Here is a 21,580-nt window from a genome sequence, read left to right as displayed (position 1 = left end):
AGGAAAGAGTGAATGAAATAGATGTGAATGGGTGGGGGAATATGATATGTGGAATGCGAGAGTAATAAGGGGAAGGAAAGGGAATAAAAGAATGAGGAAATAAGAAAAATTGAAATAAAAGTTGAGGGAACGGGAAGAACAATGCATGAAACTTGATGAGCAATATAGGAAAGAAGTGTTAGAGAGTGTGTGTGTGTGTGTGAAACATAAACTAGTTAAAGAGAAACTTAAAGATATGTAATTGAAGGTAAAGTAAGAGATAAAATTAAAGAATTGATATGGGCGACAGTAGCAAATCCAGTATTTCATGAATGGGTGTGGGATAATAAAGTTGGTACATTTTGCCACTATATTGTTTACCCCCCAAAAAAAAACAATGTCTATGGTTTTTGCCTTACTGTACCCCTCCACTCAGAAGAAAAGAATGAAAAACATTTTTTTAATGCAAATAGTAAAATATTTAAAACGCGTTGTCATCCATACCAAATGATAAATAAACCAAGAGTAATTGGATCATTTGGTTATGAGAGGTAATAGGTTAGTTTAGAGAAACTTAAATAAGACCAATTGCAGTTAGACCACTACACGGACAAATTGACTGATGGACCAAATGGTTATTGTGCAAAATGGTATCAGACCAAATTCATTTGTGAGATAATGAAGCATCTTGTCAGTGAAATTTACTCTCAACCAGTCAGAAGCAGGGATTTAAATAGCTTATACATCCCGCTAGACCTAAAACATGAAGTACTTGAGATTCTTGATCATGACTGACATACAGATATATATCAAATGAAATTTATTATTACCATCATAATCATCACAACCCCATTCACAACCAGAATAATCAATATCATCATTTTCATCAGCACTATCATCACCACCACCACAATCATCATCATCAACACACCATCCATATCATCACAGTCATTATCATCACTACCATCACCACCACCATCATCACACCATTATCATCAACTTTATCACCACCATATTTCCTTAATCATTCTGATATTTATGGACCATCCACACTATCAAAAATTCAAACAAATTTCACCAAAGCACAAAGTAATTCACTTCTATAACAGGCCAAGAACTTTCATGTTTATAAAGTGTATTTTTGTCTTGAACTATATAAAAAAGACAAAGTAGAATCTGATTGTACACAGATTACATGAACATAATTGACAATTCTCAGTGATTTAAAATAAGTTATCCTGCACTCCATAAGAGCAGAGCAATTACTTAAATAATAGTAAGAGTACAACATATATTATTATCTTATGCACAGTGCTTTTGATGGTGCATTTTGAATACAAAATCTTCAAAACCTAAGGCAAATAAGGTTGATAAAACCAAATAATAGAATAAAGATATGTAATTTAAAAAGACATCACATGGCACCATCTCATTAAAAACACTGTTCATAATACAAAGTTAATATGTAAACATGATCTAACTTCTTTTACATTTAAATTCAGAAAATAACTATTTGGATTATTAGAATCAGCACATGTCAAATCATGGTCTGATATGAAAAAGCCTGAAGAGAACATAAATATTTCTGAGTATTGTAACATGGTTACATGACATAATCTTTAGTTACATAACATATATATATTTACAGGCATATTAATGTCATTTTGAGATATTTATATACACAATAAGCTTACCCTAGATTACAGTACAAATGTCAGATAACTTTTCTAGTCTACTAGACTTGCATTGTCCTTCATTTGATATTTAGGCAAAGAGTGTATTAAAAGTAACAAATTCAATCATATTACTTTTTATAATTAAATAAATTAATGTATTACGCTAAATATATTACCTATTTAGGAAAAAAAGAGATGATTGATTCCCAGTTTCCCTCTAACCACCAAAGATTTTCATACATCAAAATGAAGAAAAAAAGTAGAGCATTTGTAATGGACCGTTTGAAACTTTGAATCATCAGTTAGCATAACCCTAGAGTTGTATTGAAAAACTAACTAATTTTCCAAAAATCATTGCAGAGCAATATAATCTTGTATCCAAAGGACAATTCCTTATCTTGATCGATTCATAATGGCTTTGAGAATTCATGAAGACATGCAGCCCATTTTTAGTCAGCTTTGGTGACATTATTGACATACATATTTAAACTCACTATACAATCTATGACCAAATTATGATGTGATGTTTAATAGTGACCAACTTTTTGTTCAACTAAAAATGTAGCAACAATTAGCACAAACTGTGAATACCTGTACTAAGCATGCAAAGGAGTGAATAGTAATTTAATGAACTTTGACTCAAGTGCCAGACTGCACAGACAAACACAGACAAAAATACAATATACCATACAGTACTTATGTTATAACAGCTACATTAACAATGAAATAAAGCATAAGGTGACTTTCAATTAGGCATTTTGTAAGTGACCAACATTCTTTGTTCATTTCTTGTAGATAGTCTTTGAAAGAATTTCAAATCAGATGTCACTCGATCATGGTTGCCCTTTCTCTACAGCTTTCAATTCAAGTACTGGTACATGCATATAAAGTCTTGAATGTATAACAAACTGGGGGTAAAAGCAGTCCTAAAATGAAGAGAAAGCTCAGTGTTACAATTGCATGCTTTTCATTAAGATCATTTAGCATGAATCCAAGATCTAAATAAGGAACCATTTCCATAACATCTGAAAAAGGGAGAGCAATGGAAATAGCAAAGGCCTGCTTTGATTTCAACATATTTTCTCGAGTTTCAGTCCATCAGCCTAGTTATGAACATATTCGTTCACATTAGACAATCGCAAATCTTTTCAATTTCCTTGGCAGTTATTGCTAAGGTAAGCTCACCTAATTTCCTGACAAACTAGACAGGATTTCACAATCATAAATATCATTTTGAGTTAAGACTTGCCTCACTAACACATGTTAAAGAGAGATACACTTTAAACTTTGTTACACCTCTCTTGGCGCAAATTGAAGAAGGGATCAACGACCCTGCTTTATCAAAACGATACGCAGATCACGACAGTAGTCGTACCATAGACGTTCGACTTCTCTGCATGAGGGCTGAAAAGTTGAATGAGGTTTTTGTCAACAATGTGGATCGGTTCTTCCCTATTGCTGACAATGAGTTCTAAAGTGTCTTTGCTTTCACTTTGAATGTCCATACCCATTGGGGGGTTTAACTCCTTTGGTTGGTACCCTTCTGAACAGGCAAGTAAAGTTTGAATTCTGCAGGTAGTTCGTCTTCTGAATACAGTCTGTCGGAGAAGTATACTCGTCGGATTCGGCAGTTAGCATGGATCTGTACAAGGGTGAATAAAATTTAAAAAACAATGGAAATACTAAGTTGAAAACTAAAAAAACTCAATGACTTGTAAATGAAATATATTTTTAATGCCTATGGTACAGAATCCAATCAAATGACCACTAAGGTGTATGTGCCAAAGGATTCTGGAAGAAATTGTGTAATTGCTGAGAAATATGAAAAACAAGCATGAATTTCGAGCACAATGTTAGGTCTTTTCCCAAGCAATATAATACTCTGTTCCACAACATGTGCTTATCTGTGTTGGTGATATTCAGTGTGATTATTTTTCAGCTTAGATTTCCTGATTTCTTTATCCTTTTTTTCAATCTTTTATTGATGGAGAGTGTTATTGTTCAGTTAATGTAGCTGTACCAGATTTAGATCTGTGATAACACTGATAATTACCCTTGGTTTTACAGTCTTTCTTATGAAATTGACATGTACTGCAAGTGCCTTCATTTATCTAGATTACAGTCTTATTCAGCATGGCACTAGGTTCAAAGACATTGAAGCAACACTGCATTGGTTTTGATCCTCACAAGATGCTCATATCAACTATTAGTAAATAAATAACACATCCATGGCCTTTAGTTGTCATTCAATCTATATCACATCCCACTCCTGCCACCAAAAGTATGTTGCATGCCTGGATAATGTTATAAAACACAGCTTAAAAATGAAATATCACTGGGCTTCATTGCTGGACTTTTTTTGCACCTTTTCAAATTGAATCATGCTCCAGAATTCCCTTTAAAGCTCAGAATACAAGGAAATCATACACATCAACACAGCAGATGGAAATATATATATTAATGTTCATCATTGCATTAATGCTTCAATGATTTGATATCTAATTTTAATAAAATTTCTTGGTGTTTTCACTTAAATGTGGGAATAACAAAACTAAATGAATCATATTTGGAGATTGGAAAAAGAGATGAAACATACCTGAACTCGCAATGTCTCAATATAGTTTGTTCCATATGCTCTCCTTGTGAAATCTGATAGATTAAACTGTGTGTTAAAGGGAGAAAAACAGGAATCGTTAATAGAAAATGGTAGTGAGATAACATCTGAATTAGGGCCCACAGAACCGGGGGGGGGGGGGGGGGCACTGGGTGGGTTTCAGCCACCACTTTTTTTAAACTGTGTACAAAAAAGTAAAAATTACCATCTGATTGCGATTGTTTGCATGGTCAGTCCCCCCCCCCCCACTTTCATATTTGTTCCGCTGATAGAGCTTCCTAGCATTTACAATGTTGAGTAGCATATCACTATTGAATAATCATCCATTTAATTGAAAAAAAATATATTACTAAGTCTAATTTTGTATACAATATCACTTTCAACCCAATAAAAGGGGCAAAAGTAATTATGCCTACTGATAAATTTCAATACATGTGCTATCAATATAATTTCATACTCAGATACATTTCTCAGATTTTTTTTGTTCGAAAGGGAATTGACAAAATGTGAATCGCTCTATACTGAAATGGATTTCACCCGTATTACCAAAAATTGTAGGGTATGAACTTGTTTGAGGGTAAAAATATACATTTTATAGAGATGATTAGGCCTCATAATAGGGTCGGCAAAGATGTAATAATACTAAAAGAGACAAACTTGGCATGTAAATAAGTGACATAAACTTATAAATAATAATCAATACTTTCAAATTATTTCAATAAAACAAAATAACTACCTGAATTTGATTCCAGCCGTCATCTAGTCTCATGGGCATTGTGCAGATGAAAGGCTTGACACGCGTCGTACTCTGGTAGTTGCTCGCCCTGAAACGTCTCCTGACGTTCTTATCGTCGAGAACCTGGACCTCAAACGTGAAGTACTTCTTGAGATTCTTGATGATCATGACTAAAAATGGGAGCTTGATACCAAGGGTCTTTTTTGGTTCTGAAGGACATGTGATGAATGTGGTACTAACATTTGTGCCGACTATTTCAAGAACTAATGACTGGATGTCGTTATCAGTTATTCTTTTTATGTGTCCATTTCTGACCTGTTAAGGGGGAAAAAAAATGAAAATTCATCAAAATCAGTAAAATTATATATATTGATATTCCTTATCTTTCATTAAGGCTTAAGTGGAATATATAACAGAAACAAAACATAATACATTGTACAATTCTTGACTCTAGTAGAATTTCATATGTACCGTCACTAAAATAAAAAAAAAGTTTCAATGGTTAATATACTATTTATATACTACTTATCAATATTAAGGTATAATTATCATAAAAGCTGTTTGTCACAATCAAGGGGAAGAAGGATATAAACTACTATGTATAGGCTATATCACAACAAAGAAACCAAGAATTCTATCAAGCACAACTTATAATAATAAAAAAAATCCTAAATAACAAATAATAATCAATCATAGCAACCAGAATTAAAAAAAAACATTCATGATTGACAAAATAACTTTAAATTTAGAGTTTAGAAATAATTTATCTGACAATGGAATAATAAACTCATAACTTTGAATTTTCCTTTCAGGCTGAATCAGAGTTAGGTTCTGAAAATGAACTAAAGTATTTTCAACAGATTTCTAATTTCTGCAATTTACTTTGGATTATCAAAAGTGAAGAGGGTTTATTGGTTTCACACATCCACATTTCTTCAGAATCACGATTCATAAAAAACATGAAAAGTGAAATTGGATTCTGGCTTCCCAAATTAACATGTACATGTATGTTGTATTTGGATATACAATTGAAAGAAATTGATTTAATTGAATCAGGTTTAAGAAACATATATATGATTCCTTTTTTAATCATATCAACAAAACAGTAGAAATCACAACCATTCCTAAGAGGATACAACATAAATCAGAGGCACCGGGACCAGCGGGTTACTGTTTGGCACATGATCGCTCCTCCATTGCTGCTGCTAAGCAACACCCCTTTCTCCGTGCATGCATACCACTACCACAACCAATATGGAGGGGTGTACTCGTTGACAAGAAAGGCGCGCATGCCGGATTCCCCATTATAATAAAATCGTCAAAAATACCCCAAAACTCACCTTCTTATCCCAGATCTGAAGGGGTTTGCTGCCGATGCTGTATAGAATCGACAGGAATCCACTTTGAAACGTATTTTTGAACATTTTCGGTTGATTTCTGAGTTCTTTGTCGCTGAGAAAAATTCCACACGTCAGGCCTCCGTGACCTCGTTGATTGCTAATGGCAAACTGGCGAAGCTTGTGTTGTCGTTACGGCGAGGGCGCTCCCCGTAGTGCTATCTCCATGGATACTCGTTGCACCTGCTATGAATGGAGCTCGCCGCGCAAAGGTTTTCTTTGGTGTTCTATGTCGAGGCGGATGGATTAGGCGTACAAATCAAACCGTTTATAAGTGCATACTCTCAGTATGATCATATCCAGCAAAATCGGTGCCTGAGGGTTTTCAATATTGCACCAATTAAAAAAACTGGGCCAAAACATGAAACGATGGGTAGCTCTAATCTTTCAACTTTTAGCTACTTAGATGTTCAGTGGTTTATATAGACCGAGTTTTGGTAATAGGGGGTAATTGGATGATTAGATCTGTGGAAAAGAAACCATATACAGCCATACGCAGCGGGGGGGGGGGGGCAGTTGGCCGGACTTAGCCCCCCCCCCCCCCCCCCCGACTGAATTTTGAAGAAAAAAAATCTTACTGAAAATTTTCACAAAATTCATCCAAGGTATGCATGAAATTCTTCAATTTCATTCTACAAAATGCAAGAGCGCCCTAATGACAAGCTCGGTTGCTGTAAAAAAAATTCGAAAAAGTAAACGCGTGCTGCACCCTCCCCCCAGCGAAAAAATTATGCGAACGGCCATGAAAGAAACCATTGCAAGATGTTTTTCTGTTCTTTTTTTTCTTTTTGTACTTCCCGTTCCTTTCCATTTTTTGTTATGACCAAAGTGGGCACTTGCCTAGGGCCCCTTACCCCTATAATTATACATGTAGATACGCCTGTGCCTATGCTTATATTATGCAGGGAGTCAGCTTTAGGCCCAGTATTTGAATTTTGAAAAATTAATATAGGAAAATGAATGTAGGCCCTACAGTGCAATTACAATCAAACAATATCTTATTCACATTGAATTCAATTATTTAAGATAAAATATACCGTGGATTGTGTCATTTGACAAGCAATTGTCTTATTGCACTGATGCATTTTCCCCTGGCAATTGTAGGCCCATCCGGAAGCCCATAGCTGCTCGAAGAGAGAGAGAGAAAAAAATTAGGGGAAAAAATCTCAAGACGAGCTTCGAAAGACCAGTTTATCGATTGGGCAAATGGATGATGTGTAAACCTTCAATTTTTTTTTTGTCAGAATCATGAAAATATACATGGAGGTAATTGGTATCATCCAGAAATGAAAAGGTTTGTAAATCAAGACTAACTTCGCACAGTGTTAGTGTTTGATACATTCAGTGTTTGCGCTCGTACCGCGAGACCAATCGGCCAATCCTTCGGTGTAAAATCATTGGGTTGGAGAGCAGAAAGAGTCATCAGTCAATGGGAGAGCTGCGAGAGCTGTTCAAAGTATTCTGATTGCGCGAACAATTATTGTTTGGATCAGCTTTAGCTCGGATTATATACGACGAGAAAGGATTGCACCCAATCAGTTTCTACACTCCATTCACGATTACGCTGAAAATAGCTTTTGGGGAATAGAGTGGGGATGAATAGGGTCAAAGCCATGCATGCAGGGCGCCTAGAAACGGATGTAAGGGGGGGGGGGGGGGGTTAGCTACAACAACGCCAACCTTCGATTTCGATAGGGGGTATTATGTGAACCTTTTTGCATTTCATTGTCCATAAGAGGAAATTAAGCGAAAATGAATACAACTGTTTCGGACAGAAAACCTGCAAATCCATGTACGGGGCAAATGTGCCCTTATCTATAGCCACGATCATAATCGCACCAATTTGATTTTTTTTGCTTAGCATAACACTTTCCATGGGGTATGATGTGAAAATCTGATTTTCATAATATGTAACCCTCGAGAGATTAACTAAAATTCAAAACGAAAATGAGTATAACTAATTTGGAAAGAAAAGCTTGCATTTTGTTAGGGGCAAATCTGCGGGCTGATCGACGATCCGCGACGAACATACTCTCATTACTTATGATTTTTTTTCTGGGCATAACATGTATTTTCATATACCCGATTTAACGGACATGATTATCACCTGGAGCCCGTTTCATAAAGAGTTAGAACTGTTGTAACTTTGCCATTATGGCAACTACCATGGTAACCTTGATTTTGATTGGCTGTTGAGCCCTGTTATAGTTGCCAATAATGGCAAAGTTAAAACAGTTGTAACTCTTTATGAAACGGGCCCCAGATTGGCGTACTGATTGGGGCGCTCGGAGGCCATGGATTCCAAACTTTTCACAACTAAGAAAAAAAAGACTAATGAATGAAATAGAAAGGATCGAAAAATGGGTGAAATATGATATAATTTTTCTAACATTATATCAAAATCTATCACAAAATTTTATTTTATTTTTTAATTAAAAGGGTCAACATTTTTGCTTGCTTCGCTCAATTCACACTTTTGAGAAATTTGGCGACATACACCATGTTTGGCCCCCTCAAACATTTCTGCTTATTACGCCACTGATTATCATATTTTATCATATTATATTTTAATTTGTAAGAAGTGTTTCAAAAGAACATTTCATGTTAATGATGATCGGTGAATAATTATGGAGTGGTAGAAAATAATCCTGAGCCAATCATGAGCATTTGGGGGCGGGGGGGGGGGGGCAAAAAGTGCTGCAAATGTCTCACCCAGGCTCTCCACGATACTAGTATTTATCCATTTATTACTCAAAATTTAGTTCAACTTTTATAGATTACATTTCTACTTTTCTTCAGAGTGGTATTCTTCGACAACATAAAAAATAGGGCCAAATATATTTCTTTCATAATCCCCCCACTCATGTACTCAATAAGAATCAATTCATTGACATCAACACAATATTACTTGCAAATGATGGGGACTTAGAGCCATGACCCCCTCCCAAGTTCTACGACCCATGGGGGGGGGGATAACAACGCAAGAAAATATGGTATGATGCCATTTTATGAATATCTACGGTAGTCAAAATCTATCATAAAATTTGATTTTACTATTTTAATATGATCATCCCTGTGATTTTCAAGTAGTGAACAATTATTAAAAACTCTGAAGAAACAGGATGAAAGGAGGTGTAAAAACGAGGCTATAACCATCTATAATTTGAGAAACAAAAATTTGACACATTAAGTCATCTCCCCCCCCCCCATAAAAAAATATATATCTATATAATAAATGAAAATACAAATGAATTAAAAAATAGATAAATAAATAAATAAAATATATTGGGTCAGTGTTTGGAGTGACGACCGTTATTGCTTGTCCAAGCAAATACACGGGAAAATGCTATTTGCTTATCCTCTAGTCAGTCACTGGTCGTTGAGGACTCAACCTTAAATGCTATGCTATAGGGACATTTACTGCAACAGAGGAACTTACACCTTAGGGCACCTATTCATCTCTATGTTAAAGGGATACTCCGAGCTGAAAATATTTATATCTCAATAAATAGAGTAAAATTCACAGAGCAAAATGCTGAAAATTTCATCAAAATTGGATAACAAAGTTATTGAATTTCAAAATTTGCATTATTCTCGTGAAACAGTTCTAAGCATGTCTTCATGAATATTCATTAGGTGGGCTGATGATGTCACATCCCCACTCGTTCTTTTGTATTTTGTTATATGAAATTAGGTTTATTCAAAATTTTCCTACCAAGAACTAAAACAATTGAATTGACAACTGATTAAGTGCATTAGTTATTTCTTGCAACTTATTTCATGATAATGGAGACACATCATTTACACTTTTATGAAAAAAGGAAACAATTATGATTTCATGTAATATCATAAGAAAAAGAAAAGTGGGGATGTGACATCATCAGCCCATGTAATGAATATTCATGAAGACATGCCTAGAACTGTTTCACCGGAATAATGCAAATAACTTAGTTATTTGTTATCCGATTTTCATGAAATTTTCAGCATTATACTTTGTGAATTTCACTCTATTTATCTAGCTATAAATATTTTCAGCCCGGAGCATCCCTTTAAGTTCGTAACGGTGATTATCTGATGGACTATATAAACCAATCACACACGTTATGCAAAGCGATTGGAACTATTCATACTCCAGAAACTCCACATGAAATAAATGCCTTATTGCTAATAGCTTTCTGACAAACAGTAACATTTCTAACAATTGCATTTATTCTAGATTAATGCGATGATAGGCCTATAGATGAGATTTTAGTTCAAGGCTTTTGTGTCCTAACATGCCCAAATTAAAAATGCATAAATAAATATTTGGAATAGAATGTGTTTATCTTATAAAATGTCAGAATCACAGTACATTCATTTTTTTCTGCCCAACTTTGGCAAAAGGAAAAAGTGACACATCAGTCAAATTTGAGTAATTGTTGTTTCTGTAACACCCTTTGTATGTTGCTCGTTCTTGCAAAATTTGGGGAAGTTAAATTGCATTGACGCCTATGTAAATGACGAACACACATTGCTCATTTACCACAAATGATACTTTTGTAACTTGCTTCCTTTTGCCAAAGTAGGGCATCATTGTCCTACCATGACGGCATAAAATCAATGATATAAAAAATTAATTGCTTCTGTCTGCTGAAATCCTCTTGAGAGGGTTTGTGAAACCAATGATGGATTGATACAGACCTGTGTATCACCCATTCAAGTTTCCACTTTCAACTAAATCTTTAGAATCAATGATAAAAAAACATACCAAGGGTGAATCACAAAGATACTGGGTAAATGCACTTTAATCTTTAAAGATATTTACACAAATAATAACATGTACACTGGAGCGGACAACTTTCAAGAAGCTATATTATCAATAATACCTACATACAATTAGCACATTATTGGCAAAGACTATCTTCTTACATTTTCATTTGTACAAATAATAACACTCATTCTTTGCATTGATTGTTTTAATAAATGATCTCTGCATGCATGTATCAAAGTACTTAAGTAAACACAAAGTACAGACAAACCTGTCTTAGCAGCCACCCTTTCTAAAGTGAAATTTAGTGTTTAGTGGTCAGTGACCACCAAAATTGTCCCCCATTTGAAAGGAATATGTTATAGAGCCTGTCCATGAAGGCCAACTGTCTGTAGTGGCAATTTTGTTTATTCCTTAGGTCAGTTGGCTGGTCTTAGACAGGTTTGATGGTAGTTGGAGAAGTTTGTGTTACAGTATCCATCAGAAGTTATACATGTACACCCCCTTCCCTCCAAAAGAAACATAAACTTTTCTGTGCAGCACTTCACCAAAAGATTATTTTGAACTCCAACTGTTCAAAGAGTAGATAAGCCATGGCAAGACACCATCATTTAGTATGACCATGTTGCATTTAAATTATGAAAGAAGCTGCAGGCAAAGTTATGCCTGGGTAATAATATCCAAAGTCCTTTGGAAGCACATAGAAATGCTAGATGATATTGATAATGTAATATGCACTGTCATTAATTAATTAATATTTCAATTTATTGTAATAAAAACAGAAGAAAAAAAAACATATCCATGGGAAGTGCACTCACTTATGATGAATTTGGTACAAACACAGTCATACAATGCAAAATTTGAATAACTGGGCTAATGTAATATTGATAAACATTATTATATTACCAAGTTTCAGATTGGAGCTAGGTGTTTCCTGTTCAAACAAAGCCTACATTATGACCAGACCATCACATAATCTATTATACAGATATTTAATTATCCTTATGGGAGGGGGGGGGGGGTTATCCATATCATTCATAGTATTTCTGTACTGCTAATTGCAGGGGAGGGGATTGCTGAATATTAAATTCAATCATTCGACAAGAGTAAATTCATCTAGATATTAAGTTACCAAACTAATTTATGTAAATTAATCAAAATGAAATATAAAAATGACATGAAATACTGTAGAAACAACAAACATGAATCTTGTGGGAATTGCTTAAACTTGAAGCATGGTTTATAAACTTTTTGTACAAAATTATTGGAAATTGCAAGATACTTTCCAAATTCAACACGATGCAGCATTAAGTGTTGGAATCTGAAAATCTTTTCAATAATGAACCTCATCATCTAACTCTCAGACAGTGTCACAGACTGCCATTTTACAATTATGTGTCTCAGACACTGAATATTGACCAGCACATTATATGCTGACACTAACAGAAAACAAACAATTAAAATTTGAACACGTTGAAAGCTAGAGCAATCTGTCAAGTACTTCTGTGTCCCAGCAGAAGAAATTACAAAGTCTAATATAGTTAAACAGCAGAGTGTGACAGGGCCTTTCTTTCTATATACATACACATGAACAAGATGATGGTGGACAGACAGGTGTACAAGCAGTAAAATTAAGATTTTTCTATTTTTCATTGTCCAAATATTAATTATAACTGTCACTTCCAATAGCATCAGCTCAATTTCCTAAATTACTCAAATAGATATTATGATCATGTAAGGACATGTAGTCTTATAAAAATATGTTGTAGAGAGAGAGAGAAAAAAAAATTACTTTAAACTATTCTTTCTTAGAATAAAAAAAAGGGAATCGTAAATTTTACAAAAATTTATAAAAATATTAAAATATCACAAGTAGACAGTATGAATAAAACCCAAGGGCCTACATGTATATCAGAACACCAAACATGTGATCGACATCTCCAGTAGGAGAGCTTGCCTGTATTACACAGACTTTCAAGCCCCCCCCCCAAACTGCAGGGGCCACGAGGCATTTTTTGTACACATATCATGGCTTAACACCTAGGTAACCAAATTACCAGAAAATAATGCCAGTTTCGCAGAAAAAAAGTGTGCCAAATCAGACAATATGCCAATTACAGATAATGGTAGTTGAATAAAAGAAAGCACTCTTGAATTATGAACTTCTCCCATTTAAGGACTATCAGCATGTTTGGTTTGGCATTAACCCTGAAGTGAGTTGACTTCTTTTGATCATGTGGAATTATACTTCAAATCAAATAGCAGTACATGAATTGAGCTACTAAACAAGATCACATGCTTCATGACTTAACACAACTTTATATAAAATTGGTTATTATTGAGTTGACAAGGTCCTCAGAATACTTTTCCTTTTACCATTCTGTCTTTCATTAGCTTCCACCGCGCCGACATCATATTTACCTTTATACGCCAAGTTTTCCTTAATAACAAACTAAAAACAAATACAGATAAAATCAGACAAGCATAGAACTGAAAATATCATAATGAATGGATGCAACATAACAAAATTATGGCATTTTTTTAATACTACTTATTTTTTATGAAATAATTACATGTACATACATGTACACCTAGTTGTTATGCAAAAAAGGGAACGATGATGTCACAGTAATGTCATCCCATGTTATAAAAAATATCACATCTTATATAGATTTGATGATAAAGATCTCCATCACATCACAATAAATTATAATGATTATATATGAGCGACCAAACCAAATTTTACAATAGGAAAAATTGAAATATCTGAAATATTTTTTTTTAATTTTAGAAAAAGTGAATGTGTGATGCCATCGGTTTATTTTCATATGACAAATGATGTGCACATCACTATTTTGTGCAAATAAGCAAAATTGAAAAATTTTATTATTTAGATTTTTAACATTTCACCCATCTCAAGTTCTTTAATATTTGCAATGCATTTCTTACAATATTCACCAACAATGTAAATCACAGTGAAGTGATTCTGATGTCCCAAAAGCAAATACCACATAATACATGCAATTTTTATCTATTAAAAGTGCTTAGCACTACAAGTCTTTCTTAAAAATTGATCCAATGGATAAATGTAACCACTAACTATTATTTACACAAATTTTACAACCTTGTTGGCAAAAGGTCAAATGTAGGTCATGTTGTGGTAGTGATGCTCTCTGGGACATTCTTACAGGACAAGGACACAGTCAAGGTATCAGTTTTAAGGACAACACGAGAGAGGGCTGGGTTAGGAGAACTGGACCCCAGGTTTGGGTTAGCACTGAAGAGCCCAAAAGTGGTACTTGGATCTGGGAGCTCATTAGCATGAGTCAGGAACAGGTCCTTCAGTAGCTCCAGCTCCTTGTGGAGCAAGGTGACCCTCTGCTCCAGGTCTGCATTCTCCTTCTTCAGCTCTGTCACTCGCATCTCCGTCTCGCTGGCCTTCTGTCGGCTCTTCTGCCGACTCTTCCGCACTGCCTCATTGTTGCGCTCCCTGCGGCGTTTGTACTCGTCGCTGTCCTTCTCGCACATCTTCTTCTTGGAACTGCTTCCTACCTTCCCGCCGCCAGCCTTGCGTTCATCTTTGGCCGAGTCGATGCCCGTAGAGTCAGGACACATGTTTTTTGATTGGCCAGTCTCCTGTCCTGATGGTGAGTTGCTCGTTGATGGCATGTCTTCAGTGACAACAACTACCTCTTTGCCTGTTACAGGTGGTACAAATGAGGAAGCGCTACTTGCTGACAATTCACTGGGTGGAGACTTGCAGATCACATGTACAACAGCCTCTTGCTTGATGTTGCGTCCAAGCAACGGAGAGGACTTAACTGATGATGCCATATCTTAGGGGCTACAAGGCTGACTGTGATGCAGATAGCTATTCACTGTGGCTGATCTGTATTCCGCACGGGATGGTAGGAAGCTAACTTACCACACCGCTTTACAGGGAGGCCATGGTGATGGCTGTGATGCTACCAGAAACCAAAGAAAAACCTGAAAATGATCAATGAAAAAAAAAATGATAAGAATCCAAACAATAAAAGAAAATCCTTGGAAAAATGAACAGGAATGACAATTTCAATGAGTTTATGGAATCTGTCTCCTGTTAGTCTAAACATTAAGCCCTTTGGATTTCTGTGGATGAACTGAGGTGACTGAGAAATCAATGGGTAACAAGGAGACGACAAGTCCAACCCTGAGCAAATTTGATTTGAAATTTGAATAAATAGAAAAAAATCGATCAAGCCAAAACTGAAAACTTCATCAAATTATTGGGGGACTCAAAGGGCAAAGGCTGAAAATAATAACACTTAAAGTGACAAAGTGAAATCTGACAAACAAAACACCAAAAATTTTGAATCAACATCAGGCAAGGAATAAAAAAGTTATGACATTTCATACATTTGGCATTATTTCTGTAAAATAGTTTTATGCATGTCTTCATGAATATGCAATGAACAAATTTATGAGAAATATATCCCTATTTATTCTTATAGAAATCATATTTATTCAAATTTTGTACACCAAGGATAAACAAATTAGATTGACAACTTCAATTAAGATAATCAATGCTGAAACTTATTATGTAACAAGGAAGATGGAGATCACACTCACAGACCATGGAAGTATGAAATGACTTTAAGATTTCATATCATAAGAGAAGGAAAGTCAGGACATGATATCACCAGCCCACCAATTGAATATTCAAGATGGCATGCATGTAACTGATATTTACAAAATATTGCTATAATATTAAAAACTTCAATAACTTTGTTATTAGATTTTGATGGAATTTTCCACATTCTGCTTGTTGGATTTATTTTATTTATTAGATTAGATCAAATTAATTTTAGTTCAAATGAACATTTAATAAGAAAGTTATTGCTCAGTTTCACTGATTTCTACAGAACAGTGTTGCACATAAATCCTGGTATGGAGTCATGTATGCAAGTGAGAAAGTTTGTGATGACACAAATTCAATAATTCTTTGGTATTTCAATTATTATAGCTTTGGTGAGAAAACAAACTCCTCACTGCTTGTCTAATTCACAATAAACTGAATGATGAATCTTTTAAATTACATAACATTCAAAAGAAGTTGTGAGAGTACATCTCTGACATCATTGGTATGCATAGGGCTGCGGGGAAGCTAACAAAATAGATTGCGCAAATTATGGGTGCAAGAGCACTGCCTCCATGCTCTGACTGTGCTTGTGAATGGATATGTTGCAAGGGGGGAGGGTTTAGAGCTGAGCTGAGCGCCTTCTGAGCAGCATTTGAGCTACATGTAGCCTTTAGACAAGGCCCGTGTCTGTTTTATGATGTTTATCAAATGCCTAAAACAGAATGAAGATTTAATCACGCGTTTAACCGGGTTTTTCTATAGACTCGGTTGGTGTTTATTTTAACAGCATTTGCCTTCTAAAAGAATATTTACTCCCTTCATGGACAGCTAGTCTCATCTCAGCCACTACTTGACGAGCAATATAGCCAGGTCACAAGGCCTTGTCAAAAGGCTATATTTCAGTGGCAATTTGTACAAAGAACTGAAAAAGAGAGTAATCTAAGCAACACGTCACCATACCAAGTTCCACATTAATGAAGGAGAGCTACATGTATCTATTTCAATCTTTTGGGACAGCAGAAATCTGTATAACTTGAGAGAAATTGAGGTACATAATACATGTTGCATAATCTGGTCTAAAAATTGCTTGAAACAAGGGCCAATATAAATGTTACAAAAGGTTATTGTCCTACCAGACAGGAGTCAATAACTGACCTGCTGAGCTGAAGAACATACTTGTGAATGTGAATCTTATTCCTATTTTTTTCTGATCACAAGAAATTGAAACAAGATGACCTGCCAGTCTACGTCTGTCACCGAGTCACAGGTTAATCAAACAAAATCTGACACTTTCCACAACAGGAATATATGCATCTCTTGAGAAACTGACTGGGGCTTGCATTATTAGTTTCTTGAAAGTCAACTTACATTATCATGGGTGAAATGTTCTTGCTCTTTTATGGGCCAAACAAAAAACAAGTTTTGATAGTCTATAATTAAGGGCAGGGGCTTAAATTTGGCCCTAGATATTTTGGTGCTTTTTTATTTCTTTCCTGTGCCGTAATTTAGATAGTCCCATAAAAAAAGACATGTGCATTTTCATAAAATATTGATTTCAATGTAGACAAAATTTCTATGAATTTATCAGATTCAATCAAATTTTCAACATTTTCTGTATTTCTCTCGAAAGTAAAAAAATATATGACAATAATCATTTTTAATCAGAGTTTATCCTTTTAAAGTTTTTCTAATAAACAATGTGAATGTCATGCCATTTATAAATTTTGGAGGACAAACACAGATTTACATTTAAGCTAATGTCTGCAGAACCAGGGGAGGCTGTTATAAAAAAACTGTGAAAATGACAATCAAATTATTTCTTAATCAAGTTTATGCATGTTCACCCCCCCCCCCCCGAATTCCAAACCTGTTCCCTGACCTCTAAGCTGTGCAAATTATTCACTCTCAAGTCTGGTGAGTCTCATCTAACAGCATGAAATTATAACCTTGCAAATCAGAATGGTAAAGGTGTTTTCATCTTAAAAAACTTCAACAGACACATTTTACTAGAAGTAGAACTTATCAAAATCTACACTTTAAAACGATTTAATTGATAACTCAGCATGTTTACAGTTTACACCATATCATTTTGACCAACATATAGCCCACTCCTACAGGAATGTGATGTTATTCTTCTTAAAAATCAATCACAAAAATTATGTTTTCAAAATTTCATTTTGAATGGGTTGTGTTGTGCCCCCCTTAATTATGGCGGCTCATTGTGTCACTAGTGAAAACAATAATCGATTTGTATGTTACAAAAAATTAATTCTTTCTCAGCATCTATTGAATACATGTATGTATTTTAAACCTTTCTGGAGGCAATACAGTGATTTTTGGAATTGATATGTTAATTATACTACATGCAGATTATTGGAATGAAATTTTAAATTGTTAGTGATGAAATATTGATTATACACATCTAAAAACCTTTTTAGTGGTAATACAGTAAACATTTTTTTTAATAATGCATTTATTTTTGGAGTGAAATTTTTTGAATTGTTTGATAGGTAATATTGATTACAAACATGTGATTTAAATCTTTTTGGACACAATACAGTAATTTTTAGGAAATTATGTTAATACATGTACTTCATGCTTGAATCCGAAATGAATTTTTGAAATGCTAAACTGCTTGTAATGAAATATTAATTACACACATCTAATTTAATTCTTTTTGACAGCAAAACAGTATAGCTTTTAAGATTTAACATGGTAATACTTCATGCTATTATTATTGGAAGCAAATTTTTAAACTGTAATGAAACGCTGATAACACACATGTATTTTAAACCTCTTTGGAGGCAGTAGGCCTACAGTAACTTTTTGGAATTAATGTTAACACTTCTGACTTTATGGCTTTAGTCTTGATGTAAACGAGTATTTACTTTCACTGTATATAATTCTTAAAAATGAATTACTATTAATGGTTTTATATGTTTAATATGGCATTTTTTATGTTTATTGACTTGAAGTTGTGAACAAAACAAATTTCCAATATGGATAAATAAAGACAAACTTGAACTTGATAAGTCATATGAATACATAAAAAAGTATCTACATTGATAAGACCCCCCCCCCCTCCACAATCTTTTAATTCTTGATTAAATTCACCAACATCTTTACCATGATCCGCAACGTGATAATGCAGCACAGTTACAGTACATGTATATCAGTGGATCGTATTATCTAACAATTTTCATAAATTCAATTATATCAAACACAATATTTTCTTTAAACGCATCCAACTTCCACCATTGATACACAAATATCTAAACAAAAAATAGATGTTTTATGTGGGAAAAGTTGGAAAATTCACAAACTCACCGATGAGCTATTATGACCATATTCTGTCATTTTGAGAAAATAAAGATTTTGAAAGTGTGTATATAAATATCATAATTTTTCAATTCAAATTCCCTCTTAAAGTACATGTAGGCCTAAGTTGCAAAGTTTTAAGAGTATCAAAATTATTTTCTGATGCATTAATACGTAACGTGCATTCGGTAATACAATCACTCACTATATACGTATGCTGCGCTGCGTTTTGGCTTCATCAGTGCTGGCCCAAACATTTGCTGACATCAATTCACACAGCAGGTGGCGCCATCCTGCCGGGATCTTCCCAAAGCAGTCAAAAGCATACGCGAACTGAGAATCTTCAGATAGTCAGAACATGGCATCTGCAAAAAGCATTGGATAACTATGGTATTTATGGGCAGCTGGCACCATCTGCAGCAGATAAAAATATGTCCAACAACACCCTCTTTAGTTCCGGGAGAAATTAGTGTACCTTTATTAAAATATATAACGTACCAAGGCAAGGCAGTGTGTGATCATGACCAGGGATCATGATACTGGTCATACATTGAATTTGCAAGAATTGTTGATAGAAATGCATTGTAAGTGGTGATCAACATTGACATTGCGCAATCATCATGTCTGACAAAAAAGACAAGTTGGTCTTGATCTCTTGATCAAATTTAAATTAGGGTTTTCCCCAAAAGTCCTTTCCATAATTTTCAACACATACAAAATAGAGCTTTCTCTTAACTTAAGTTATTACAGGCGCGAAAAACTGACTAGATCTAGGCCTAACAGTTAGATTTATATAGCGAGGAGTACCGGTACAACTACAAGTTGAACATGTACATGTAGTAAATGCATTGCAGTGGCTTAGCACTGCACACGACACAATTCAATTGCTTACCAAGTTGGGAGTGGTTGATGTCATATTTCTCGTACTATTAAATCACATTAAATTCGTACATGATGATAAATAGTATCTTAAATTGCATATAAGCTGAAAACTGCATTCATATTTGATCTTACCTCACTACATTAAGAGTGTTTTATCACCGTTTCTCTTCGCCGAAAGGCAGCGGTACGTGTCAGTTCTGCATCGTCTATGCAAATCTGTACACATCGCCCCGATCCAATTCAAAACAACACACGCTCGTTTTTCCAGGGGTATTGTGCAATCAACGGAGCTAGAGCGTGTGTGCAGTACCATGGTACGGTACATGAATACAGCGCTGGATGTACTTGTGTATGGGACACACAATCTGATACACACCCACCACTCGCAAAACGGGAATGCCGCGAAAAAAAGGTGTTACGCAATGTTTACGAGCGTTGACAGACAGACGAGACAACACAAAGCACGGAAAACGAGACCGGGGACGAGAAGAGGTGACAAAAGAATAAAGAACCCCGGTGAAGAACAATGAGAAAGTTGAAAAATTGAGAAAGAAGAAGAGGACGACGAAGAGAAAAAGAAGAGAATGTAATGGAGGAGGAAGGAAAAGAGGAGAAAAATAATAAGAGGAATAGACGCGAAAAGAGAAAATCCTGAAATGAAAAATATGGACAAGGGGAAAATAAAAAAAATAGGCAAAAAATGAATGTGAAAGAAGAAATAAAAACTAGGTCGCGATGCAAAATTATACCAAAACTAACTTCACAGTAAATACGAGATTTATTCCCAAACAATCATATTCTATTCTACCCTCTTCTATATTTTTTACCAATTTGGATTTCTCTTTCACTTCTCTCCTTCAACCCATTCCTTCATCTCCTTTCGATTCACCAATGTTATCTTCACCATCCAGAGGTGGTGGTATAGGGGGGGGGGGCACCTACCCCCACAAATCAAGTAGTGAAGTCAAATGATAGTGTGGGAAAAGAAATGTCTCAAAACCATTACCCTCATTACTAACTTGTGAAAATGTCACATTTCAGTTTATTTGCAGAATGAGGACCACCCACTCCCCCAAATCCCCGGCCCACATCAAAATCCCGGATCAACATACCCTGGCACCTTCATCACCATCATTATCATCTCCATCACCATAGTCACCGCAATCGTTATCATTACCATCACCATCATAGTTATAATCCTCATCGCCATCCTCATCACTATATTCACCATCACCATTTATCATCATCAGCATAAAATTCATTATAATCTTCATCATCACAATCATAATTATCATCATCAACATCATTATCTTCATTTCAAGAATGGACGGTAATGTAAAGGAATATAGTTTTGAGGACCCCCAAATTTGTCATAATTCAAATAAAAGTCAACAATCATTTTACTATATGTCCATACCTGAAAATTTGCTCAAAATACCAATGAGCAAAAGAAAGTTAGCAGTCACCTTTAATTTTGTTTTCATACATACTTTCCTTATTCACACTGTTTTGTAAAATTTTCAGGTTTGAATCTTAACAGGTATGGTGTAAAACCATCAAAACTGTATGATTATCATGAACGACTGATAGCTTTATCATAAAATGTATGGAAA

At 34.9% G+C, this 21,580-nt stretch overlaps 2 protein-coding genes across 3 annotated transcripts; both read right to left on the bottom strand.

Moving 5' to 3' along the window:
* Positions 1–1,097: 1,097 nt before the first annotated feature.
* Positions 1,098–6,851, bottom strand: LOC129253833 (cilia- and flagella-associated protein 20). Its single transcript, XM_054892262.2, has 4 exons — positions 6,346–6,851; positions 5,006–5,320; positions 4,252–4,317; positions 1,098–3,297 (listed from the first exon to the last, which is right to left on the bottom strand). The coding sequence occupies exons 1-4, from the start codon at positions 6,427–6,429 to the stop codon at positions 3,175–3,177; spliced, it is 588 nt and encodes a 195-aa protein (XP_054748237.1). The 5' UTR covers positions 6,430–6,851; the 3' UTR covers positions 1,098–3,174.
* A 4,317-nt stretch (positions 6,852–11,168) lies between these two features.
* On the bottom strand, positions 11,169–20,359 carry LOC129253834 (CCAAT/enhancer-binding protein beta-like). 2 transcript variants are annotated; one of them, XM_064095358.1, is made up of 3 exons: positions 20,100–20,322; positions 19,291–19,450; positions 11,169–15,136 (listed from the first exon to the last, which is right to left on the bottom strand). In XM_064095358.1, exon 3 carries the CDS (start codon positions 14,981–14,983, stop codon positions 14,300–14,302), a length of 684 nt encoding a protein of 227 aa, XP_063951428.1. In that variant the 5' UTR covers positions 14,984–15,136; positions 19,291–19,450; positions 20,100–20,322; the 3' UTR covers positions 11,169–14,299. The 2 variants fall into 2 exon arrangements, with proteins under 2 accessions (XP_063951428.1, XP_054748238.1); XM_054892263.2 differs by lacking the exon at positions 19,291–19,450 and having other exon boundaries at positions 20,100–20,359.
* Positions 20,360–21,580: the final 1,221 nt, after the last annotated feature.

The sequence above is a fragment of the Lytechinus pictus genome, chromosome 2 (assembly GCF_037042905.1).
Source record: "Lytechinus pictus isolate F3 Inbred chromosome 2, Lp3.0, whole genome shotgun sequence".
NCBI lineage: Eukaryota > Metazoa > Echinodermata > Echinoidea > Temnopleuroida > Toxopneustidae > Lytechinus > Lytechinus pictus.
Note: the sequence above shows the minus strand (reverse complement) of the source record. Positions and strands in the feature narration are given on the sequence as shown.